Here is a 26,496-nt window from a genome sequence, read left to right as displayed (position 1 = left end):
GTCTGTTTTGGAGGGATGGGAAATGTCCACCTCTAAGTACATCTGGTCCTGATGGAATTTCTCATGGAGTATGGAGTTCTTCAAAGAGAGGAGACGACCCTTCTTAAGGGGATATAAAAGAGATGCACATCAGCAGCAGGGAGAGAGCAGGAAGCAGCCACTCTCTCCACTGCTGCTAATTACCACAGGGAGGAAGGGAAAAGGCAAGTAATACTTGGCTTGAAGAGCACCCATGCAACACAATGGCTTTGAAACATTAACTTCTTGTTACCAATATTTTGGAAGACAATTAAACAGCACTTTCTGATGGATCTAAGGGGCACGATTTCTGCCTCCATTGCAGGCTGAGGAATGAAGCACCACGTCTGAGCCCTTTGCCAACCTGTGCTGCCCTCTGAAGGTGAGCACACGCTGATACAGCATTGGAAAAGACCACACCTTGCTTTATTCCTCCAAAGGCATTTCAGAGGAACATCAGGATAAAAATACTTATCTAATTAACTACCCCCTTAATTTATGCAACAAGCAAGTTCCAACCAAACAACAACAAAGTGAATTGTGTTAAAAAGCATGCAAATGTACATAAATAAAGCTTGCTGAAATACTTGCTTGTCTTTAGAACAACATTTTGCCCATTCAAAAAATACTTATTTAAGGTAGAAGAACATAGAAATGTTTAAAGATTATGAGTGAAACCTCTAACAGTACACAATCACACAAGAGGTTCAATTTCTGAAATATTTCAGTTACACCAGGATCTTTGGCTTCACCCCTACATCCCGCAGAACTTCATATGAAGGGAGTCTCACAACAAAATTAATCTCGTACAAATCACAAAGTTTTGGAGGCTGTATATCCAAAACTTTTGATCAAGGCCAAAGGTCAGCAATCTGTCTTGAGAATTAAGAGCAATAAGCAGAATAAAGCTGGCTTCTGGACTTGGCACTGCATTCTCAGCCCACAGACCTCCTGGCTTGTGAACATTGCTCTGAATGATCTCCAGACATGCGGCTGTGGCAACCCCTCTGATCTGAGCCCACGCAGCACAAATACCTCTGCTGTCAAGAAACACCCATCCCTGCAACTGGTGTGGTCCACAGAGCTGACCCGCAGGTGGCTGGGTCCTATCACAGCTGGAGAGAGCTGCAAAGAGCTTGGTATCACTCCAGTAGCCATTTTCATGACTATTCTGCTTTACAAAATTAATTAAACTTGCTTTGGAAAGAAGGGGTAATAAAATTAAAGGGAGGTCAAACTTTCAAAACCACACTGCTGTCATAGGAATACTTAAACAAATGCATAGACACTATTTGTAAAAGCTTTATTGGTTTAATAACTGTCGTACAAAATTGGTCTCTGAAACATCATAATAACAAATTTACTCTGTAATTATATTCTGTACGGTACTTTAGCAGAGGGGATACAATTTACTATTTTTCTGGAAAATAATGTTCTCAAAATCTGAAATAGACACTCATTTTAAAAAGCAGCACAGTAATATTTCTTGTCTCACAGCAAGAGCCAGAAACACAAGTCTCTTGTTTTTTTCTTAATTTCATTTAAACCAGTGACAGCACTATATAGATAAAGCTTATTTTTGCATTTCTACACTGCCTAACTGCAATCCTTTACAAAATACCTTCTGAACAACCACAATAAAAGCAGAAGGATAAAAAAGTATCTGGAAGGCTTGGTGGCTTAATCCTTTTAACCACAGTAACAGGCAGCTGACACTGTAAGGGGAATTTTGATCCCAGTAGAAATGTATGAGTCATAAAATCAAAACCCATTCTGAGCACAGCAGTCATGTTTTTCGTTCCTTGAAGAAGTCTGTTCCTTTCAACTCTTCTGGTAGATAGTCCTGCTCCACAGGTCCCTTGTACATGGGGTTGTATTTGTAGCCTTTTCCATAGCCCAAGTTCTTCATGAGCCTTGTTGGGGCGTTTCTCAGGTGCAGGGGGACAGGGGGCAGTGGTCCTGTGTGCATCCTCAGGCATTCCTTGACGTTGCCATATGCCCTGTACACCTCTATAGACTTTGGGGCTCTGGCAAAGTACACTACACACTGTGCTAGAATCACCTGCAAACCAGCAGAGGGAAATGATAAATTACTTATTTTAATCTCTTTGGGAAAAGGCCTGCTATTCACGTTGTTTGTACAGCATGGCAGGGATTGTTTTTAAACTGACCTATGCCTGCTACCATAATATGAATACTATTATTTAACAACACCATAGCTCCATGGTTTTCCTTACTAGAAAATAACAGCTACTTTATCTATCATAGAAAAAAACAGAGAAAATTATATATGATCATGCATCACATTTTAACAATAAATATGCTGTGATTTCTTTTTAAACTACAGCAACTAATTTTAAGAGCTACAATGTTCTCTTGTCAAAGAAGGGAGATGCAGAATGAACAAGTAACTAAGTCTGTCCTGTCCTTGCAATCTGCTTCTTTTTATAGTTACAGATAGGTTTTACAGATTGCAGAACTTTTAAATCAGTGAATTAATGAAGCATTTACCTCACACTCAGGCATTCCAATGAAGTGACAGCCTTGATAAGCAGCAACTGCTTGCGTTAAAGCCAGAGGATCTGCCAGTCCTACAGAAAGGGATCAGATAAAAGCAAGCCTTTATTTACTTTTTTTTATTTTTAATTTACTTCACTTATTGTCTTTTTTTTTTTTTTTAACTTTATTTTTTCCTTTCCTGTAAGATATCCATACAGATTTCAGAGCTGCTTTCTCAGATATTGGAATTCCTGGTACAATACCAAATCATACATAAGATACACTCCCTCCATCCACAAGCTTTCCTCCTCCCACAAAAAAAAAAAAAAAAGAAAAGGAATAAAAAAAGTCTAAGCTGTGGGTACGATTTATAGACTGAATCTGCTGCCACACAGTGGCAGCCTGAGCAGTAGCTGACCATGTAAGATTCTCCTACCTTTTGAAATTAATAAAGAAATGGAGAAATACTGCGATACAGACATAGCTTTCCAGGTCTTCTGACTCTTCGCCCATCACAAATGTGCTAAAAGTGTTGCTGGATCTGCTACTTTGGATAAGTAAATAGAGATGCTTTACAGCTGTTAAACCTAAGGGCTGCAGGTCAGGGTAGGTATTTGTGTGCCAGATTTATTAGAAAATCAGACATCCCTGAAATATGCACTCTCTGTGGCACAAGCTTACTGATGACCTACAACCAGCAGGGCTTAAAAGAATTCATATTAATATACACCCAACCCTGACCTCAAAAACATTTGTCTTTCCTGAAACAGGTAATCATCACAATGATACCTTATGTAGGTCTCTGCCTGCATATACTAAGTTTTTTACCATGTGAAGCATTTCAGTATTTTGTACCTATTCTGCAAATAACTCTTTCGGGTTTGCTTGTTTTTCAAAAACCAACTTTTAGAAACCAGAGAAGCCTGGCAGATCTTTATTCAATGTGATTTTCCAATGTGAAATACTGCAAATACTGACCTATATCTTCACTTGCAAACCTCACCAGCCTCCTTGCCACATAGAGTGGATCCTCACCGCCCTCAAGCATTCGAGCCAGCCAGTAAAGGGAGGCATTTTCATCAGAGCCTCTCATAGACTTGTGCAGGGCAGAGATGCAGTTGTAATGTTCTTCTCCTGTTTAGGATGGGGGAGAAACAATACACAAAGCTGTTAGGAAGAAATTAAGGGAACAGAATATATTTTACTAGATTACATCAGTAAACATAAGCTGCTTTTTCAAGCTCTTTTTAGGGATATGTGGTTACAGCATTCATTATTGTTTTCAGTGCCTTCATGGTTTCTCATGTGAATGATTCCCTAACTACATAAGCAAAACAGAGCAACCGCTGATGAAAAGGAAATTGTTTTTTTTTTTTTTAAACATTGCTGGGCAAACAATTTGAGTTTTGTAACCTGCCTTCCCTTCAAAAGGAAAAAATAAAAAAGGTAACCCCAGATATCTTAAGCACTTATGAAGAAAACTCTACATAAATAGCTTGTAAATGCCAAAAAGTACAAGCACATACAAACAACAGATCATTGCTGTTGGACATACACAGAGCTCTGAGAAGACAACACAAGAATCAGAGAAATCCATGCTATACCCTAGTGGTATTTTAGAAAAAAGACATTTCATATCATCCAAAGCTTGAAAATAAAGTGTGCAGTAAAACAGAAGTTTGATGTGTTCTATAGAGGTGAGAAAAAAGGACATACAATGACGGAACATCATACAATTTGGAAAAAACAGAATTGCAGTATACAACCCTGGCAAACCCCTAAGAAATGCTGAGTTCAACTGTGGACACCTGCCCTACTGCAACAACACTTGAAATGCCAGGCTTCTAAGTAAAAAGTGCAAAGACTGAAAGAAATACAAGGAATTTTTTTTTATATTAAAGCTTAATATATGATTAGATTTGGACTCCAAGGAGAAACAGAGCTATTCCACAGATCTTCTAGGGCTACACTTAAAAATAGGGAGTCAGTATTACAAACACTGAATGAGACCCTTCCTGCTTACAATTTTTCTCTGTGCAACTGGTTTTAATTCTTATGCATGTCTTTTAATCAAACTTGTAAGAGTATTTTGCTGCAATATTGTTAAACTTTCCATGTTATCTGCCTTTTTTATTTTTTCAAGTGCCTGGCATTCCTTGGCTCACAGCTACGTATGTATTTTAAAGGCAACTGGCTGCATGCACAGCCATCTGTTAATACTCCTCTCCTTCCTAAGGCTAAAGGGATTTACAGCCTGAGGGCCACATCAGAACACACCAGTGACTTGCAGGCCCTGAAAAATTAAAGGGCTGCCTCAGTGAGTTTGAGAACCAAAATCACCACGCTGCTGCAGTTGTTCCTTTTGTAGTCAGCCACACCTCCACCTCCCAGGTCCATTGGCCCCATCTCTGCTCCTGCTGGAAGTGTGATTCTGTGGGGAATTCAACAGGCTGCTGGCGAGCACAGGCAGTCAGACAGCTATTTTTGCTAGGACTCCACACAAAGAGCCCTGGTATGCAGCCCTCACTGGAGCCAACACAAACAGCACGTCTGTGCTCCAACACAACACTTGAGTCAGGAGCAATAACCCCAAGCAGCTGAACTCGCATCATCCTCTTGCAAGAGGCGTCTCTTGGTCTCTTAAAAGTAAGAAGAAGGCCTTTAAATATCTCCAGAGGTTGCACTCATCCAGATTTTTCTGCTGGAGGCTTTTATATGCTGTTTGGGCTACTGTAAAATGTCATATGTGGGGATACCAGCTAGAGAGGCAGAAGGAATCCAGCAGATAGGTTTGGTCTAGATATATAAATCAAGAGAACTTCAGACTTCAGGCTGAGAAGGGAATTAGTTTTTGCTTTTTATTTCCTTCCTTACAAAGTTAGTGTTGGTGACAGAGTTACAATGACAATACTTCAGTATATTCACATTGCATTATCAATTAAAGACAAAATACAGTGATGTGCATTGGAGAGAGATCTTACATTTCTGTCTAAAAATACAGTTTATAGAGAGCCTGAGATACCAAAAGCAGTTTAAAAAAACTAGAACTTTTAGTAGACCTTTACTTATTAGCCTTCTCATGCTGGTTAGCTAACATACAGGTTTGGGCCTTATCAATTCAGTTGAGAGACAGACACATACCAGTTTATCTGTCTCTGCTGTATCCCAGATGCCTCTTGAAATCAAAACTATGAAGAGTTTTTGGAATCAAAAAAACCTTTTTCTATGCAGTTTCCACAAAGGCAAATACCTTTTCGAAACAAGACACCATACAAAAGGCTTTGTAGAAGAGAGGGCTTTCTAGTGTCTGACATATACAGATGCATAAATCTTGTTGACATATGCCCAGAGATTGCTTTATGAGCTCATGAGGAGTTTTTAGGCTAGTTTAAGATGCCAATTTATCTCAAGTCATATTGGTAGAAGATAGGGAAAAGGTCTCGTTCACTGACCATAATTAATGTTTGAGCTTCTTAAACAATTTCTATTCACAAAGCAGTGGGCAAAACTAAAATCAGTCCCCGTCTCAAATTATTTTCTATCTTAGCCAAAGGTAAACATCAAACTGCTCACTGATAAATGAAAGAAAAAAGCCTTGGAAGTAAGAGTAGACCAACAGCATGGATGAGAAGACTTCTCATTCTGATCCAGCAGAAAGAAACTGAGCTGGAAAAAAACATTATGGTGCGAGTGTGGTGATTTAACAACAGTTGGGAATCCAACTCCGAATAAGCCACTCCCCTACCCCAGCAATTATGCGCTTGGTATGGAATAGCAACTTATTCCTGCCCACAAGGCTCTAAGCTCTGCCCCGACACCTAATCCAGGACAGTGAGATACCTTCTCTTTTCTCCTCCAGAGAAGGTAAAGGAAAAAGTGTGTTCCGGACTGCAGAATAAATTAACTTCAGCATAACACGTTCCCAGTCTTTACCATACATGAAATTATGTCACTACACAGACAGTAATTACTGACATTTATCTTATTAAATCAGTGTTAGCAGAGTGATACAATCTGTAAAAGGGGCAACAATACAACTCTACTTAAAAGATCTAGTTACTGCCCATCTGCCAGTAAACTTCAATGAATTTGGTTGGTACATCATTTTTCTAAAAGGATCAAAATTTTAACAACTGCAATTAAAAGCTAAAATATGACTAACAGTTTTTGTTTCCTCTCCAACTGCAAGGGCTTCAGGCAGCTGCTGGCAGTGAAATTTGATTAAAGTTGTTTCTTTGTCCTTCCAGCTAAAATGGATAAACTATCTGCACAAAGACCTTTTCTTTACATGTCTGCACATAGACCAGAACAACAGCCTAACGACTGCATTATGAATGACTCTTTCCTGGATTACTTGATGGAAATACAGAAGAGAATGCTGAATTACATATATTTGACAAATTTTGCAGAAGGTAACAAAAAATAATGTAAAATAAAAAGTCCATATTTACACTCTGAACACTAATCAATTATTTGATGTTTTCTACATGAACATGCAACACATGTATATTGCTGCTATCATGATTAGACCCTACACTGTAAAAGACAGAAGCATTTTATTTTATAGGACTGTAGATCCCACCACCACAGCTGTGATTCAAAATGTGTTGGCTAAAACATGCTACCAAAAAAAAAAAAATTTATGCAGCAGTTGCCTTCTGAAAGTCCTTTGTATTTAAAAGGACAAACAGCTATCTCTACTTTGGACAAAAGTGCAGTCAACAGTCAGTGGTCAACACAGACCATTCCACAGAAGAGAGAAATTCTGAAAAGACATGTACTTGGGCAACCTGCTACTGTGACAATATCTGTGTCAGGCTTTCTGGCATTTATACAAGCCAGAAAAACAGAATATCACTGCTTTCACCATTCTGAAAACCTCTAACCAAAAAAACCCACAAAAAACCACAACAAAGATTACTGAAACAGAGAAGGGCCTGACACACACTACCCAGACCTGATGCAGGAAGAGACACTCTGTGCCACCTCTACCAGAGCAAGAAGGTGCAGGAGGGCTGGGAGCAAGGGACACAGCCAAGAGTTCTGTGTGACAGTGGCCACAAGGCGACAGCAAACACACAAGGGACCTACATTGTGCAAGAGACTTGTATCAGTGAACCAGTCAGATTTTCCACTTCCTTCTAATCATGACCTCTTCCTGCCACAGACCCCATAAAATGTTTCTTCTCCCTCCCCCTGCCTGCCCTTGACTTCTCAGCTGCCATTAGATCAGTATCTGCCCAGCTGCCTCTCTCCTGACAGTGAGTCATCATTATTTCTTTGTAGCAAGAAGGCTGCAAGTGGACATATGTTACAACCAACCTCAAGAAACCTCTCATCACAGGTTTTGAATAGTGGCAGTAAATAGTAGTGCAGCATATCAGAAACAGTGGCCCAAAAAAAATAAAAAAGAAAAGAAATCAGTTCTCCAAATACTGCTTGGCATAATCATTTCATACGATTCTGCACAGTCATTCAAGTGTTGCTGAAGAACCAGCATATGCATTCAAGGGGATTCACCTAATCTGATACTCACTGATTTTTAACCCTCTAACATAAAATGGTTTAGTGGCAAACTACTGTGATGCCTAAGATTGCCAAGTCACAATTTAGCAAGAGTGGTTATCGCACTAGGAAGCATTAAGTGCAATGCGATTTATGTGGCCTGCCCTAAGCAAGCTACAGAATTCACTACCTTAAAAAGCAACTCTAAAAATAAAACAAACTGCTCAGGTTTTGATATAACATATTGCTGTGAATGTGACCACTTCCAAGACTTTCAAAGGAGTAGAAGTGCAATGGAAGATATCCAGCCCTTCAAGAAAAATGTCCTCATCAAATTCTTCTGCCTGTTTACTGAAACCCTCACAGACCTTAAATAACAAATAATTTCACGATGCAACTCAACTAACTGTTCTCAGGACAGCAAATTGGTCTTTCAGCTAATCTACACTTCCTGGTTAAGAAGGAATTTCCAGCTGAACTACACTGTAGAGGAAAAGTAACTTTTGGGACAAACTTCAGTACAACCACTGTTTCAGTAGAGCAGTTGGTACAAAAAAGGGAGAAGAAAGGGGAATTAGAGAGGCTATCACATTTTGAGAACACTGCATCTCAGAAACTGCATCTGTTACTCACCTGCTCGGTCATACAGGATGTGAGATCGCTGGAGCCCCTCCTTTACATGCTCTTCTGTTACCAGAATGCCATGTGCAGCACCACCTTTGGCAGTGGTGTTCAAAGGAGTGTTCCTTCCCACTGCTACTCTGGCCTGAACTGCCAACTGGAGTCCGTTCAGCCCAGTCCTGGCATCCCCATCGCACAGATAGGCAAGTGTGTTCAGAGCTTTCTCCTCTATGTACACCGGGAATCTGCAACAGAATAACCACGCATCCTTAGCCCCCATTGCACTCCTCTCCCTTCCTGTTGTGCTGAAGATGATGTTTCTTTACAAAGTCTCTTGATACACAGCTGGGTTTAAGATTTGTCATAACTTCTCCTGCAGAACTGGGGGCCTACCCTCTTCCTCCTGCTCCAATGCTAAAATACAATTGCACCTGAAAAATGTAGGGCAGGAGCTCTCATCTATTTAACCCCCTTATTTTTCCTCACCTCAATAAATTCAACAAAAACTAGGGTTAGGTTTTCACCACAGCCCAATTCTGATACAGCCAGCTGAACTTTACAAGGTTTAACTCCATCAGCATTTCATTGGTAGCACTTCAAATTCCTTGGTGGAAGAACGGTAAAAAGGCAGCAAGCTATCCAATTGCAGGTGTGAGAATATAATGAGTTAGAAAGTCATTAGCATAACGTTTTGAACTACTAACAACAGCAAGAGGTGCTATCAGTTGTTCTTTAGAAAACAACAATTGGAAAGATTGTTTACAATGTAAAACACATGCATCCTACTTTTTTGGTATTACAACTTAGTCACTGGGGTACAAAAAATAAAATCTTACTAGAAAGAAACTGCATCCCAATACATGCCCATCACTCTTGTTGCCACCTACTGCTCTAAGTGTGCCAGAACTATAATGTCAGGCCAAATTCCAGTGAAATCACAATCTAAATGAACAAGTCACTGAGATTAACTCAGTTGATTGGAGCATGGTGTTGATAACATCAAGGGTTTGATTCCTGTAAGGGCCATTCACTTAAGAGTTGGACTTGATGATCCTTATGGGTCCCTTCCAGATCAGAATATTCGGTGATTCCATGAAGATGAGAAGACCTGAGAAATGCACCAGCAGGATCTCCTGAGATCTTCTAGTGAGTCCATGAAAAATCTGTGGGAACAACAAAGTCCTCAATTTTGTCTCTAGGTTTTCACCTGCTAGGCTGCAGTCCTCACTGTTGGGACACATCCAAACCAGTTCACCTCTGCATGTTTCACAGGCACCCTGCTGGGGATTTAACCCTCAAATCTCAGTTATGTAGACAAGGTAACATCTAAGGTGTTGCCAGGCAGAGGGTGTAACGGATCTGATTTGGAAAGAGCAGCTAATGGAATAAAAACAAGACATTAATGGCCCTAACTGAGCCACTTCTAGTAGCTGCACTGTAAATCAAGAGTGACAGGTGATCAGTAAGGATTAGCACATAGGGCTTGGTGTGAGAGGCCATTTCTTATGAAGCTCTTGTGTGTCAAATAATTAAGGATTCACAACAGCCCTGCACTTCATTTACCAGAAGATGTGTTACTATTACTACCAGTGGTATAGAAAAAGACAGCATCAGGATTCCCAGACAGATGTGTCCATTGATTTTCTTTACTTGCCATCTCTTTCTCCTTGCAAACACACTCTGCACTTGTCACACAAAAGAAAAGGACTGTAGGTTCTGGAAAAAATTTAGCAGTTAATATTTGAGTCCTCTCATGCCACAAATAAGAAGGAAGAATTAGTAGAGCTGCAATCTTAATCAACCACTGCAAGTGAAAGCTGACAAATGTCTTCTGGGACAAATCCCATGCTGCAGAGAGTAGACATCACACCCTGGCAAAAATAGATGCATCGCCTGCATCTCATCATGACTTTTTTCCATCTCCTTATTTCTCATGTATTTGATGAATCTAGTAAAAAATATTAACACACATAGAGTGGCACTTTTGCTAGGGTGTTTCAAACACCATCTTTGAACAAGGAAGCAGAAGAATGCAACTGCACAGAGACTTAGTCAATTATCTCAAGCATCAAATTCCTTGAAAATCAGGAAGCAATATTCATCCCTCAGCACTGCAGATGGGTACCAGATCTTTCATAAGCATTAAATTTAAAAAGCCAGCAAGGAAAGCAAAAGTTCTTTTTAAAAAACCAGCAGGCACTACACACAGACATGCTGCTGCTAAGGCCTCCTTCAACAGAAATGACCCCAAATATACAACACGATGAGCAAACACTTCTCACACATCAGAGAAGGTTTCACCTTCAAGGACTAAGCTCTTTGCCTGCTGCATGCAGAGAAGCACATCCTGTGCTTGAGGCCTCCCCACACTGATACCACAACAGCAGACAGTGACTGCAAGTAAAGGGGAAGCATTGAGAGCACTAAAAGGCAGGTACTACCTTGGAAGAAGCTAAGTACAGTCTTTCCCCAAAAAAAGTTGAGGCCTCAGAGCACTTTTGCAATTTATCTGCTAATTTAAAGCTGAGTTGTATTCTTGTCTCTTGTTTCACTATAGGACTCTAACTGCCCTGTTTACTCAACATAAGCAATTTATATTACAGAAAGTGAAACAAATATTCACAAGAAAGTATGAAAAATCTGGTTACAAGCAATGGCCTTGTCCATTTCCATGGTGAAATTTCAGTTGTAACCTAAGGGTAATGGCAATTCCAATCCAAATAATGCATTATGTATTATTGGCTGATCCAGTCCATGCCTACAATAGCATGACATGCAGGATGTGATAAAGAGCAAGAATAAATGGAGTAAACTTCTGCATACAAGCTGTTTGCACAGCCCATTGATGAGAATCACTGATTGGAAATAACACAATGCTTCCCTGTTGCATAATCTCAGCTCCATACAACTTGGTATTTCAAAATAATAAAATGTTATACTCAGAATAACTGAACTGATATTTTTTTCAGAGCAATTAAGACCTTAAATTCCATTTTCTGATGATTTAACTTCACTAGGCAGGAGTCTAATTTCAAAATCAGGATGACAATTAGTTCAATACCTTGGCTTCCAAAAACTACTGTTGTGTTTTACATTTTTAAGCCCATCCTGTCTTCAGAAGCTCAAGTGCCCTACTCCCTCCAGTTTATCCAACTTCTGCACCCATCAGAACCACAAGGCAGAATAACTCCCATGCTTTCTGACTTCTTTCCAAGCTCCAGATACACTTGCAGATGGGCAATCCCATATTTTATTCAACTTCCAAAATTAACACCGAACACCCACTGGATGCCAATGGTCAATGTTGGTACCTTGTAACCAATGATACGGAGACCAAAACATAAACAAGCCAAAAGGGACGTGCTGGGATTCATCACTCACTGGGCTGAAGGTGATATACTAGCTCAAGGAATGGAAAACTACCACTACAGGATAATAAATCCTTCTTCTAGGTCCTCTTTATCGCCATATTCTCAAGAGAGTTTGTGCCAAGAACCAACATGAAATGTATGATGAACAACCCATTAAACCCATACAGCACTGCAGCATTTGAGCCAATGACAAGAGCATAAGCAGTATCAGGGAGTAAAATATAAGGAAGCCCAAGCAAGGAGAACCTATGTGATCAAAGATTTAAAAAATTACTGAGCAAAACACAGACAAAGCACCCACTGCTTCTTTCCCATATAAATCAGTTTTTTCTTACTTTCTCAGTGCAATTATTCTCACTATGTTCACTCCTTGGCAGATTGCAACACTTTTACAGGCAAACAGTTCTTCAACTGAACTACTGCAGTGTGATATGCACTGCTCACTGCCTTACAGCATTGTCTCCCAGTATTGCCTCTCACCTCAGCAACTCATTTCCTGCAAGGAAATTGAATGGATATTCCAATTAAGGAATAATTTTCAAGAAAATATTGAACACTGAAGATACAAAGGAATTCCACCTTCAGTGTTGTGATTTACGAACCAGTGAATTCAAAACACGCCAGAACTTGTAATACAGCCAGTAGCAAGCTGAACTGCATGATGTCTGGGCTTGCCAACAGGAACCTGGGGTTCCTTCCATTTCCCTCAGCTGTGTGCCTTCTGTGCTATCTAGCTTCAAACACATTAATCAACCATCCAGTTTACTGTCTGACTTCAATTAGAGATACCATTCTGAGGGCTGCACTTGAATGACAAAAATAAAAAGCCAAGAGAAGAATTTGGTTTCTTCCACCACTGACACAGTACAAGTGTAATGTATCAGAGCACACCTGGAACAGCTGGTGAGACTACTGAGACAGCATAAACTGCAGCAAGCACAGTTGTAGCAATAAAAAAACATCTTTAACACTGATTTCTTACTTTTCTTCATCATGAGTATGTTTCTTCCTTTCTCGTTTCTCCATCTTCAGTATACTGAAGACTATACTTCAGTAAAGTCTTCAGATTTACTCAAGACTTCAGAGGCACAGTTTGATGGCAGCAATGCTGATGCAAATATAACAAAAAGCACATATTATTCTAAAGAAATCCAGTAATTGCCATAAAAACTGTCAAAGAACCTTTGTGAGCCATGATGACACAACAAATAGAAACATAACCAAGAAGTAAAGCCCACTGCTAGTTGCTCCAGCTTTAGAGCAAGAAAAGGCCACAGTGGAATGAAAGAGGATTTAGGTGATCTAACCTTATCAGAAACCTGCACCAATGGTGGAAGCAAGATAAGAAAAATCCACTTAGAAAATCTAAAGAAACAGTTTTGGGTAGAGCACACTTTCCTTGTGGAGTGCAGATGATAAAATCCATTGAATCACTTGGGGATGGCTGCATTCTTGCCAAGCACATAAGATGCTTGTAAGGACTAAGGAAGATTCACTCTCACCTTATTCCTCAAGGTAATAGGAGAGACCACAAAGAATCATCCTCTCCTTCAAAATCTCTTAGGTAAGCCATCCTGTCAAACAAGTGAGGTGATGCGTAAACCATCTGATTAACTGAGGCCAGGTAGCACATGCAGTACTTCATACTACACTGCTGTGGCCTGGAAAGGGAGACTCACGTGGGAAATGAAAACCAAAATTCAATGTACGCACCTCTTGTGCCTTCCTGCTAGATCTCTGCAGCATTTTCAAAGTGGGCACACCCCACTGTTTGGGGACATGCTGCCTTACAGCTCCTTTTCTCACTCTGGTATAAAGGTGAGCACCGTTAACAACCAAATCAATTGTAATTGGTAATTTCCATTTATTCTTCAGGACAGCATGAACCTGTCTGCATCTAATGACAGTCCTGTTCCATAGAGGCAAGGGAGTAAAAAGCTGAGACAGCTGCTCCTGCAGAGCAGTAGAGAGGAAATGAAGAAGCAGAATTGGTATGGACACTAAGAAGCAGGAATCAGTGAGGAATCCAATCCAAACCAGAACCACAGGTGGGTGGATGGCTTATAAAAATCTGAACTTATCAGCAACAGAATGTAGGAATTGTGGCTCAGCACCAGATCGCATAGTGAAAGATAAGAAAGATGCAACTTCAAAAAAACCTCCCCAATTCAAACCCCCATTTTTATTTTTAAAGGCTTGGCTCCCATGACTGCCTTTGGAGTGTGGCCCTCTCTCCCCATGGAGAGATTTCTGAAACTGTGTTAGTCTGACAGTCTGCCTGCCAGACTTCTTTCAGTTTGATGAAGCACCGCGCTGTTTAAATCATCCATAGCTATTGGAAGGTTACAGACATGGAGAGTCCAGCGAAACCCAAACCCAAACAACTGCAGCTGAAACTATGCCTTGTACTTTAATCCTGTACAGAAAGGAAAGTCTCTGAACCCCAGTCAGGGTGTAGCCACAACCACAGCTGTGCCACTACATTAATGCTGACATGCAGTACTGCCTTCTCTTCTAAAATTCACTACAACAATACTTCTTTTACAATTACTACAACACATAAAAGCTACAAATGACTAAACCATGAGGCAGGGTTACCTAAAAATAAAAAAGGAATAGCTTTCCTTACCTGTCCTGACCTCAGTATTCAGGTTGGCAATTCTTTGTGCTTGGATTCTGTGACAAAGTTCAAGTGGATTCCCCCTCATTTATTTCATACAGTCTGTCAATCACCACCATGCCAATGCACTGTAAATTACTAGGAGTGCAGCCAAAAAACCGACACAAAGGAAGTGTAATAGCTTGCATGTGAGTACCACAGTAAAACGCATTACTCTTATTTGCCAGCCTCCTGCTTCAGAAGGCAGATAACATCTCTTGTAGGCAAATCTGGATGTTGTTTTTCCCAAAACTTTCTGAAGTGTTTAATATGAATTTATCAGTCTGGAAATCAAGGAGCAGAGAAAAACAAAGTCTCTCTTTAAACAATCTATTACTGTCTCACAGCAACAGTCTCCTCTCATCACTGGATATCCTAAAACACAGCACAGGACTTACCCTGCAACTAAAGAACAGAAGCAGCATCATCTTCCCTGATCTCATTAAAAACAAATTCTCAGAAAACAACAAACTTCTGGCAGGCACTTCCAAATTAAGAGGGGATAGCCCACCCAGCACTTAACGGTAACATGATGCTTTTACAACCAGTAGCAAGAAGTAACACACATTAGGACATGACAAAGACCCAAATGCAGGCTTCCACAGCAAATCCTCAGCAGCAGAACAGATTTAAATATCCTGAGAGGGTGAGTCAGGAGTTATGGATCCAAGTATAAAATTCTCTCCTAATCCAGACAGTGAGATTATGTTTTGGATGGAGAGAGCCAATGCTTTGAATTCTCTCTCTCCTGTCACCCCCGCCCCTGCCATTTGCTGCCACTTCTTTTCTTTACTATCAGAAGTGGCTAGGGTTTCTCTTCCCACCCCCCAACTGCTTCATTCTCTCCCTGGCAGGCAGTCAGCTCCTCGGGCTGTGCACGTTAACACCCCGCAGCCCATAAAGTACTCACTCTGAGCTCTTGCTGCTGCTGCCAGTCGCAGGAGTGCCCTGCTGGTCGCCCTGGCCCAAAACCTGGAGCCCTAAGAACCTGACGGCTCTCATCAGAACTGCCTCCATCGCTTCAGCCGAGAGCTTCTCCAGGACGATCACCCGGCACCGGCTCAGGAGAGCGGCGTTGACTTGGAAGGAAGGGTTTTCTGTGGTCGCTCCTATCAGGGTCACCGTCCCACACTCGACGTGAGGAAGGAAAGTGTCCTGAGCATGGGAGGGAAGCAGAAAAAGCTGATCTCAATCAACGACAACCTGAAACATCCCATGTGAGTAGGCTACTTTTTTTTTTTGCATCTTGTGAGACTTTGGGTTCCCTGTTGATATGACAAATAACCACACTGACAGGGCAGTTCATCTGCACAGATATGGAAATGATTTAATTTCATGCACACAAAACCTTAATAATAAATGACTGCACTGAGAATGACCCTACCAGCTGAAAAGAAACAGGGCAAAGAAATCTGCAAATTTTGAGTTTGCGTGACTTTGGTTTATTGCATGGCAACACAAGAAATCATGAAATTGCCTTATCAAGTATAACAAATAGTAACGCTACTGCTAAATATGCTTTGAATCAACCTTTAGGGCTACAATTCCCTGCCTAATTCTGTACTCAGAAAACGACAGGAAGATTACAGAATAGTTCAATTTAAAAACTGCAACCTGTAGTACAGAATGCAAGCTTTCCATGGCTCAACTGAAAAAAAACTTATACCTAGGAAAGGAAAGAGACAAAAAAGCCCAAGTGATGGCTGCAGTGTTATCCTGAAGGACCATGCCACAACTTATTTTTTCTTACACAGAAGAGAGGACAACATTAAAATACCCACCTTTGGTACATTCACATTTCAGACCTTTGCAAATGTAATACAGAATGCTACCTCCCCAGATGGAGGCTGAAATGAAGATGTTTGCAGCAAACCCTACTAACATGACTGTGGAAAAATAAAAATTCACAAAAATATCACATAAAGACTGGCACATAAGTATAACTCAGCCTTTTATTTAAATCCTTGAATCAAAATAATTAAATGTTGGTTGGAAGTTAGCTAAAGAATTTAATTTTTATGTTTCTCCCAAATTCATCTACTACACGTATTAACACTGAAATCAAAAGCCCAGAGGAAGGTATCACTTTAAGGCAAAATGGGAGATTTTACAGAAGTGCTGACAAAGGCTCTTTTAAAAAAGCAGTGTAGTACAATACCTGCTGAGATTTATTGAAACGATGGATCTCATCAATAAAGAGGATAGTTCTTCTCTTGAAGAGTCTTTTTTCATTCTGGGCTTGGCTGATGACATCTCGAACATCATTTGTCTTGGCACTTGTGGCTGACAGTGTCACAAACCTCATGCCATTCTTTTTGCTGCTGTTGGCTATGATGTGTGCCAGTGTAGTCTGAAACAGCAACAGGAGAAAGCTTTGTAAAAACAATTTCAGACACAGAAAGTACCAATTTAAAGGAAATATGTAAAGAACAAAGCTATGTATTTTGGACATAGGGACAGCGTTGACATTGTACAGAGTTAAGGCATTTTAGCTCACATTATTCTAGGGCACAGAAGACTTAAAAACTTCCTGCTAGAGGTAGCTGCCAATTCCTCTGCTGCATTTCCAGTGCCTGCACTTTTCCCTACCAGACCCAGTGAGCCTCAATACTGAAAAGGACAGCACTGACAGCTGTCTCCTTTGTCACGGAAGAAGAACTCTCTGCCAAATACATTTCTGTCACAGAAGACGAGCTGACTGCAATTCCCTGTGCAGTTATTTTGTGGAGCATGTTAATGGATAAAGAGCTGGACTACCCCAGGACACCTGCCTAAGAGTTTACAGTGCAACTGCATGTGAGAAATAAAAAGTTACAAAGTTATTAACTAAACCCTTTTTTCAAATACACATAGAAATGAAATTAATCAGACTGCAGGTTCTACAAAAGCATGAAAACATTAGCATTAGAAATTTACATGTGTACTTAAGAAAATGTAACTCTTAAATCTAAATAGTCAACAGTACTCAAATGCTGGCCCAGAGAAGCAAAAGGTAGCTGACTGAACAAACTGGCTGTTTTTAGTAAGCAGCTATGTTGTTTTTCTGTCCTTATGAACAACCCCTTCAAATCCAAATTTATTTATAATTTCACTTAGCCTACCAAAGCACAGACGCAACCTCCACTAACCTCCTGGGTAGATTACTACACCAGAACATATCACAGACATGATTTTGAGACTTTCCTTCACAACCCTTAGTAAACACAGGTGTATGCCCCAAAGAGAATGTATCTCTATTTGAAAGTACTGCTAGAGAAAACAGGTGATTCTTCCATCAAGCTCACTGTTCTATTAGAGAAGGATCGAAAGGAGACCGAAGACAGGAGAGCCTCAGCAGAAGAGGACTGGGACAGGTGCCAACAAAACCACCTCAGAAGATATTCTAAGTGCTGAGGTTAAAGCAGCAGGTGGTGTCAACCTGATCCTCTTGCAGAAACAAGCACCTACCACTTGGCTACCAACAGTGTTGCAGTATCCTGCGAAATCCATTTAATGGATTTCCTTGTCCCTGAAACCACAACCAGCCCAAGTTATAAAATGGGAGGCTAAGGAGAAGGATATATTGTTATTTATTCTTGCTTTACTTTTAGTAAGGGCTTCCTGATTGCCTTCAGAAGTGGTGTCATTTCAGGTTCTGATACAAGACTCGCATCCTATGTCAGATCCTTCCTCGCTTTCTGAAGCTCAATTCACCAGCCCATCCCCAAGCTGTATCATTGCAGATGACAAGACTGGAAAGACACTTCGAAAGTGTTTGCAGCAAAGCTTACAGATTTTAGCAAGATCTGAGAAAATAAATAAGCAAATTCCATCCCCACCCCATCAAAACCAAAAGAAAAATATCTTTGAAAGTGAGCTATCAAATCAAAACCAAGGATCACGTTTCCTTACAAAAGGGCCTTGAATCAAAATATAACTTCCGAGGATATATCCATGCCTTAAAAATTTCTGAAAGCACAGAACATCAAATTTGAGGATGGAAAAAAGGAAAATGTACCTCTTCCTTCTCTAAAAGTGGCAGTGGTAAGATGATAAAGAAAAAAAAAAAGGCAGTTATTCTTCTTGTAGCTCCACTTGGATTGATAGCTCACATTGTATCCTGGCTGTCACTCAGAGAGGTTTGTTATTTACCAAAAAAGCAGTAAGGACTTTGTTTCATACACATGCACAAGAGTTCATATTTCTAACTCTAATTTAGGGAAAAAAATCAAAGAGATTTGTTTGAAAGTTACCGTTACACCAAGAATCTACTTGAAATCTGCTGCATGGATCTCAGCCAGCAGAGAGCAGATACCTCTCCTCCTCTGCCAACTTGCGGGTCACCAAAGGTTGCAATAAGAATAACATACATTGCCTTTCAAATGCAATGCTTGACAAGGACAGGCATGTTCACAACCTCTTCCTTCTGTTCTGCACAATCAATCATTCAGCAAGTCAAACTGCCTATCACACAGATGTAAAACTTTCCCTGGTCCTCTGGAAGCCTTCCCCTGAGTTCAGGATTTTTATGCTGCTTTTTGTCCTACCATCTCAAGCAAAAGTCAGTAACAAGCTACAGTTTTCTCCCTCTTTGTTACTTCAGGTTACAACCTAAAGGAACACATAACCTAGAGGAGAATTCATGTAAGCATAGTATGAAGGCTTAAGTATGAAGTTTAATTATGAAGGCACTAGCACAGAACAACTGTAACTCATATGCTGATTTCCTAGTTTCCCCCATGGGTAATGTATTTAAGGGACAAGAAGAAAATTAGAAATGTGATATGGAATAAGGCAGAAGAAAACACACTGATTATCCTTCATCATCTAAAATAAATTTTGAACTTTGATTCTTACACTGGAAAACAAATCTTTTCAAATAGTGACACTGTTGTTGCAATTTACTGTGGGTACCCCTAAATCAGAACCTGCATAACAGGCACAAAAGGAAAATCCAAACAAGTTGGTAATGTGCTCTTTTTATTATACAGGTGTTTCTTATTTAGTCTCTGTTTTTTTCTTTATGAGCAGGAGCAGGAATATCGTTTCCCACAAATTAAGAATAGGAGTGATTCAGTGATCCTGCAAACTTACCTTTTGCTAACCTCACTAAAAATAACACCTTACAAAACTCACAGTGTAATATCCTTGCCCCCTCCAAAAACCATTCTTAGTTCTCTTCTACTCTGATGCCAAACTACTCAAACTTGTACCTATTATTATTACCAAACTTTTATGCTGAATATTGTGAGACCTTACTGACCTACCTGTTTAGACAAGCTAAAGCAGTGACACCATAAAAAGCTGTTCTGAAACAGAAACATATTCACCAAGAAACTTCTGAACCATTACTAACCAATGAATAACACTTAACTTCAGCCCATGGTCATTTATTTCCAGATCCATTACGCACAGAACAAACACTTAACTACTGAAACTCTCCTTCACCATCCTGTACCTATTGTTTCATGTCAGCCCAAATGAGAATATCCTTTCCCAGCAGCTGCAACTGTCTCAGATTTACAAACAACCAGCAACCAAACAAACAAAAAAACACCCCAAACAAACAAGCTCACTCACAGCAACTATGCTACCTGTTTTTCTAGGCTTTGATAAAAGTTATGGATGAGACAAAAGCAACCCACAAAGCATGCTTGGCTCCATACACCTCCTACTGTCAGAGCAGAAAAGTCAATCAGATTTGCTGTTTGGTAAGCTGGATGTTTGTACTAGGAGACAAGAATTTTCTGTATACCCAGAAGTTTCCCTGACTGGGCAACACTCTTTAAGTATGAACTATTTCTCTCCTCTCTGCACTGCCACTAGTCAAAGCTCCCTCACATCCACGGCTGGAACAAAACAGTTAAAAGCTCATACAAGTTAAACCAGTCTTATTGATGCTGATGTTCAAGGACTACCTGCTCAGTAGGAAGATAGTCTTTTTGATTTTTGCAGCCCTGTACCAGGCCATTAAACTATGCTCATCACATTAGCTCACCAAAGCTCCTGACAAGAATGAAGAGTGGTACTGCTTAGCTCACTTCAGGAAGTGGAATTGGAAAAAACTGGGAAGGGATTAGAACACAGGGTTAGATCATATCAAGAATACTGTGAAACCTAAGGTCTTCCAGACTTCCTGCGAGAACCATGTAGGACCTCACTTTTAGGTGACCAAAGCAGATCTGGCACAGACTGGCACAAGCCCAGCACAGCATGAATTATTCCTGAGCAGGAATAACTGAGTTGGCATGTAGGTTTCCCCAACAAGTGACTTTGCTGTAAAGTAAATTGTAAATTATGTTTCTGGCAGGGATGACAAGAGACTGATAAGCCTAGTGCAAAACACAACAGACTAGTTACACCTACAGACTTGTACGGTCTAAGCTATGTTATCAGAGTGCTGAACTAGCACCCTGATTTTCTTTGCTGCTGTTTGACCATGACTTTGCAGCTATTTTTTGCTCTTCCTTTATTCTGGTCATGATTTCCAAATCTTTGTTTACATGGTGTTGCCATCAGTGGTGTCCCCTCACCCTCATCCTTCCCTTTGCTGGCAGCAGGGCCATACTGTGGCTGCCAAGCAATCGGGAAAGGCCGTGCTCTGTTTCACTGCCTTGAGGGAGACACCAACAGCATCCTTGGATGCCACACAGGGCAGCAGCTCTCTGGGATGTAGCTCTGTGGATGTTCTCTGTACCACACTGCGTCACAGGAGATAAGCCAGGCCGTGTCTAAAGGAAATTGGCAGCACAGCAGGTGAACATGGCCTAGGGACACTGTCTATACAGATAAACACAATCAAAAGTAGCAGCAGTTGGTGTTTATATAAGGGCAGATGCTATTCTTACCCATCTTGTTTGGTTCCTCAAACCCCAAATAGCCCACTGAGATACTACTGGAGGAGTAAGTGTCACTGAACAAGAGATACAGCATGTGCTTTACAGCACTTCCAGAATCCAAGCCCAACCAAGCATAAACAGATGCAAGGTCATTGCATAATGTTTGTTGAAATGGAGCTGTATCTCCATTTGCTGTATTTTGATTTGTGTACTTAATTCCAACTGCTTTATGGATAAAATGGTATTTTCTCTTCCAGCGTTCTCTTCCTAGACAGCCACCCCAAGTTATTCCTGATTTAGATGAGCAAAGCAAAGCACACTGCATTACAAACAACACTGTTCTTAGGCAAACTGCAAAGACAAACCCATTTTTCAGAGCTGTCCTGGACTTTCAGTTTACACTAGTGTAAAAGACATGATGCATTTTCAGTTTAAATATTCATGCTAATCAATCGAAAGAACTCATTAGTTCAAATGGTTCAAATCAGGCCCCAACCTGTATGAATAAGTGAAGACAAAATACACTCAAGCAACGAAACAGCCCATTAGGTAACCACTTGAATCAGCAAAATAGGAAGCACTGGGAAGGGATGATAAATACATGGGCACCAAAACAGGTGTTGGACTTTCTGTGTTTCAATAGCTCATTTATTTAATGCAAACAAAGAAAAGAAATACAGGGAATTCTAGAAATAAAACAATGTCAGAGAAGATTTGATAGAAACTTCAAAGACCACTTACTGGGGTTTTTAATGTTTTGCACTCATACCAGCATTGCATGTTTTGTCTTATCTTATTACCAGAGGGCAGAGATGAACCTCAGAAAATCATGCATGAACGCTATTTGTCTTATCTTCTATAAGGAGCGGGTTCATGCCAGTTGCTAACTATTTTTTTCTTGTTACACAGCAGCCATAAGAGGGAATGTTTACTGTATTAAAATACAGAATGTTCAGGTTTATAAGGCTTAAACTTCATCTGTGGCAGCAAAATTACTCGGTGCTCAAGTTACGCTGTGTCCCCCCGCTAACTCTTTACTAAAATTGGTGCCCCAATGGCAGACATGCAAAAATCTAAATCCCTGTATTAAGGTGCCATAAATCACAGCATAGCTTACTCACATTACACTCGGATTTATACAGGCCTTTAAAAATTTGCATAGTCAGTATGAACAAGCTAACTGTTCCTAAGTTAATAACCATGGCATCTCTTTGAAGCAGTGTTTCTTCTGGCCTGAGTCTAGTCAGCTTCTTAAAAGAAGAAAACTGGCTCTTGTGTTCAACACTTCAGAGTGACAAAAGTGCAAACAAAAAGTCAAAGTCTTTTCATCCAGAGCACCTTGGCTTCGTACGTAATCAGGATGACAGATTCAAGGTACAAAGATCATGTTCCCTTAAAGTAAGATGACTCAGTGCAGATGGAAATTCAAAAGAAAAGAGGATCACAACAGAAATACCCCACTTTTGTCTTTTCAGTTTTGAGGATGTTTCCTTGAATATTCAAGTGCAGCTGAGGCCAAAATCGACTTGGGCAGAGCAGTTACATAGCACACATGTTTTTACTCCAGTACCTAGCTTTATTGTTCTCATGATAAAAATTCTGCAAAAATACTCTTGACCTACAATATGAAATATTATATTTATACACTTTAACAAGCAAGATTATTTTCTTCTCGCGTAGAAAAAGTCTGTTGAACTACAATTTTTCATAAACATCCAGATTGAAAAAAAATACATAAATTGATTTGAAATTTGGCCCTGATTATTTATTCCACGTTCAGTTTGGTTTTTTTTTTTTAACTTAGTCCTGCTCTACCCTTTACAAAAGTATCAGTTACCATGGCATTTGGCTGTAGAAATGGAAGAAGGCATAGATGGGCTGCAATAACCAGCTTCCATGGGTAGCAAGAGCCTGCAGAGGTTTAAGAAATGTATGACCACCTTACACAGCACTTCTGAATTTAGACCAACATATCTAATTATGCTGCTATTTTAGCTCTTTGATGGGCAGAGCTTAGCATATGGCCTCGTTACATACGGGACTACATAGCACGCAGTTATCTCTTAGTGTTTTTCCTGCTGAAAAGCACTGTACTTAATGGAAGCAGTTTTTGCTGATCAGTCCAACCACATCCTGAGGAAGTGAAAACACTTACTTCTCCACAGGATCTTTCAAGTTTTCAAGCCCTAAGTTGCTTTCTCATGAAATGTCTTCTTAGACACATTATATACATATAACTCAAACAGTAAGTGAGCGAGGTAGGCAGGCAAGAACAGATCTCCTTTTTCATCTTCAGGTGGACTACTGTGCTTGCATGTTAAATCTGTTAGGAGAGGAATTTTATAAGGACATATCCAAGAAAAGAACTTTTAGCTATTTAACTCAGACAGACATTATGATTTATGGGGAAGAAGGCCTGAGATAAAACTCTACTCTAGCACCATCCTAGATAAACCTGGGTGAAGGGGCAAAGTTCAACTTTTTGCAGAAGGAATTTCTGGTTCAGCCAATAACGGGTGTTTCATCAGGAGCCAGCTGAAAGCAGATACACTCAAAACTCTGCTGAGAAGGAATAACCTAAAAAGCAGAAGAGTTACCCAATACTATTTTTACTCAAGAAAGTAAAAATGTAACAGATGAGTTGGGGAACTGTTCTTTGACGGGTCAAAAGGTACAGAAATGATGCAAGTCAGACAATGAGGAGCAACAGAATTTAAACTCTGTGAAATGCAAGCTTACTAAATACAATTATGCATAAATCATATAGGTGAGGAGGATGTGCTGTATGAAAGGAAACTGAAAGCTGTGACATTACAGGCATAAAACAGATCGCCCATTACTCAAAGACACTTTCAGTACCTCAGAAGGCTCCTAAAGAAGACCTGGAACACAACTGTTAAGCTGTCACAAGCTCATGAAAAAGCACTTCCATGGTCAAAGCCAGGTGCATTCATCAGATCACAACCCAAAGGCAACTGAAGCCAGTGCCAGTTTGCAGAGGCTGTTCTGCAGCCTTGCCTTGCTACCACTGTACTTATACAGCTTTTTTTTCCTAAGCAAAGAGGACTTCAAGAAAGAGCAAGCACATGCTGTTGACAAGAGATAACAAGAAACAAAAGGCAGGAGACCACAAAAAATACAGAAGCAAGCCCCTGAATGTGTTACTAATTCAGAATTCCTATTTATTAAAGAACCGAATTCCACTTCTCTCCCTGGTGATCTTACTTCAGTCAATCCACCTCCCCTTTAATCAGTTCTCAAAAACAGCCCTTCTTTACCCCATCTATTCTGAGCTCTTACTTTCTGCTATTACTTTGTTATTTTAAAGGAAGTGGCAATTCTTGAAGTTTACTAGCTGGTTCTTTTGAGGTGTATGTTATCTAGCTGAAGAAACCTGCTACATCATTGCTAATGGTATTCATCTAATTCTAACACCTGCTCCTTATTTACTCTGATTGACTAGCATTATTATTCAAACACCACATAGCAAGTCTCTTTTATTTTCAATTAAGTATGTTGACAAGGCAAGCTGTTGCTGTCCTTAACTTCTCTGCTAAGCATTAATCGCTTCCCCTATCCCAGTTCTCAAACGCAATCTCACACAGCCAACACACCAAATTACACAAATATATAATACATGAAACTAAATGTTGTGAACACATTAGACTGACAGAGAAAACTATTTTGTTTGCCCTGCCACATCACAAATCTGAAATATGTGGAACAACAGGACAAAATTAAGGTAAGATCTTAAACACTGCTCAACAACACTTCAGGCATTCCTTTGGTCCATTCTCACAACTGTGAATCCCTTCACTGCTGTGCTGGAGGGTCTCTGGGGATTCAAGACGGCCCCTGGTATGCTAAAGGACTCAGAACAAGAAGATGCAGTGGTCAGATCCCACAAGTGGTTGAAGGTGGATGAGTGCCTAGCCATAAGGCTATCCTGCCTTCCACACCAGTGTTGCCTTCTCTAAGGGGCGAGAATTCCTAGGCTAAAACAGACCTAGTACTCGCAAACTGTGCTGTTGTAACCTGTTGGTTTCCTAAACATATTTAGAGATTCTGTGTTGTGGCTATTTTTCAGCTTCTCAGCCATTAACTACACCACGGCTTATGTTTTAGGTACGGACTTTGGAGTTACAAAATCTGAATTATCTGAAAGCAAGAGGCCTTGTGTAAACAAAGAGCAAATTGCATAGAGCGGGGCTGACGGGGGTGGACCAATTCTACTTTATTCATGAGGCAGGTTGTGTTTTTTGTAATCTTAAGTGAAAACTAGTGGACATCACCACGTAAGGAATCTACAAAAGAAACCAAGAAGACAGAAGGACGAGAAAAAGAGAGAGTCCGAAAATTTGCAGGTTTTAGGTGCAGCGGCCCCAAGAGCCACGTGAAGCAGCAGCGGCCCGACCCCGCAGGCTGCGAGCGGGGCCGCCCGCACTCACCTTCCCGCAGCCCGGCGGCCCCCAGAGGATGAGCGAGGGGATTTCGTGGGACTCCAACAGGGACCGCAGCAGGGTCTGCTCCCCCAGCACCCGCTCCTGCCCCACGTAGTCCCCCAGCGTGTCCGGCCGCAGCCGCTCGGCCAGGGGCTTCCCCTCCAGCTTCTGCGCCAGGCTCTCCCCGCACAGCGCGGCCGCGCATCCATGGCCCGCCGGCACGGCCGCCTCGTCCCGCCCCGCGCCGCTCCTCCCGCCGGCGGCTGCCGGGCCCTGCCCGCCGCCACGGCCCTTGTGGAAGAGGGAGAAGACGGGAGACCCGGCGGGCGGGCGGGCCTCCTCCGGCTGCCCCTCGGCCTGGCTGCCCGGCGGGGCGCCGGCGAGGCGCGGCCGCTTGCTGGGGGGCTCGGCCTCGGCCCCGCCGGCCTGCAGGCAGCGGTCCAGGTGCGCGTTGATGTCGGCGCCCGGCAGCTCCCGCAGGCACACGGGGCACTGCACCACCCGCTCTCCCTCGGCGCCCTCCGTCGGCTCCATGGGCTCCCGCGGCCGGGGCAGGAAGCGGA

General features: G+C 41.1%; 1 protein-coding gene across 1 annotated transcript; it reads right to left on the bottom strand.

The window, feature by feature from the left end:
• Positions 1–1,304: 1,304 nt before the first annotated feature.
• Positions 1,305–26,496, bottom strand: WRNIP1 (WRN helicase interacting protein 1). Its single transcript, XM_009088953.4, has 7 exons — positions 25,940–26,496; positions 16,832–17,023; positions 15,584–15,828; positions 8,656–8,888; positions 3,496–3,651; positions 2,530–2,609; positions 1,305–2,080 (listed from the first exon to the last, which is right to left on the bottom strand). The coding sequence occupies exons 1-7, from the start codon at positions 26,465–26,467 to the stop codon at positions 1,805–1,807; spliced, it is 1,710 nt and encodes a 569-aa protein (XP_009087201.3). The 5' UTR covers positions 26,468–26,496; the 3' UTR covers positions 1,305–1,804.

The sequence above is a fragment of the Serinus canaria genome, chromosome 2, assembly GCF_022539315.1.
Source record: "Serinus canaria isolate serCan28SL12 chromosome 2, serCan2020, whole genome shotgun sequence".
NCBI classification, from domain to species: Eukaryota; Metazoa; Chordata; class Aves; order Passeriformes; family Fringillidae; genus Serinus; species Serinus canaria.
The sequence above is the reverse complement of the archived record's forward strand: the minus strand, read 5'-3'. Positions and strand labels throughout refer to the sequence as shown.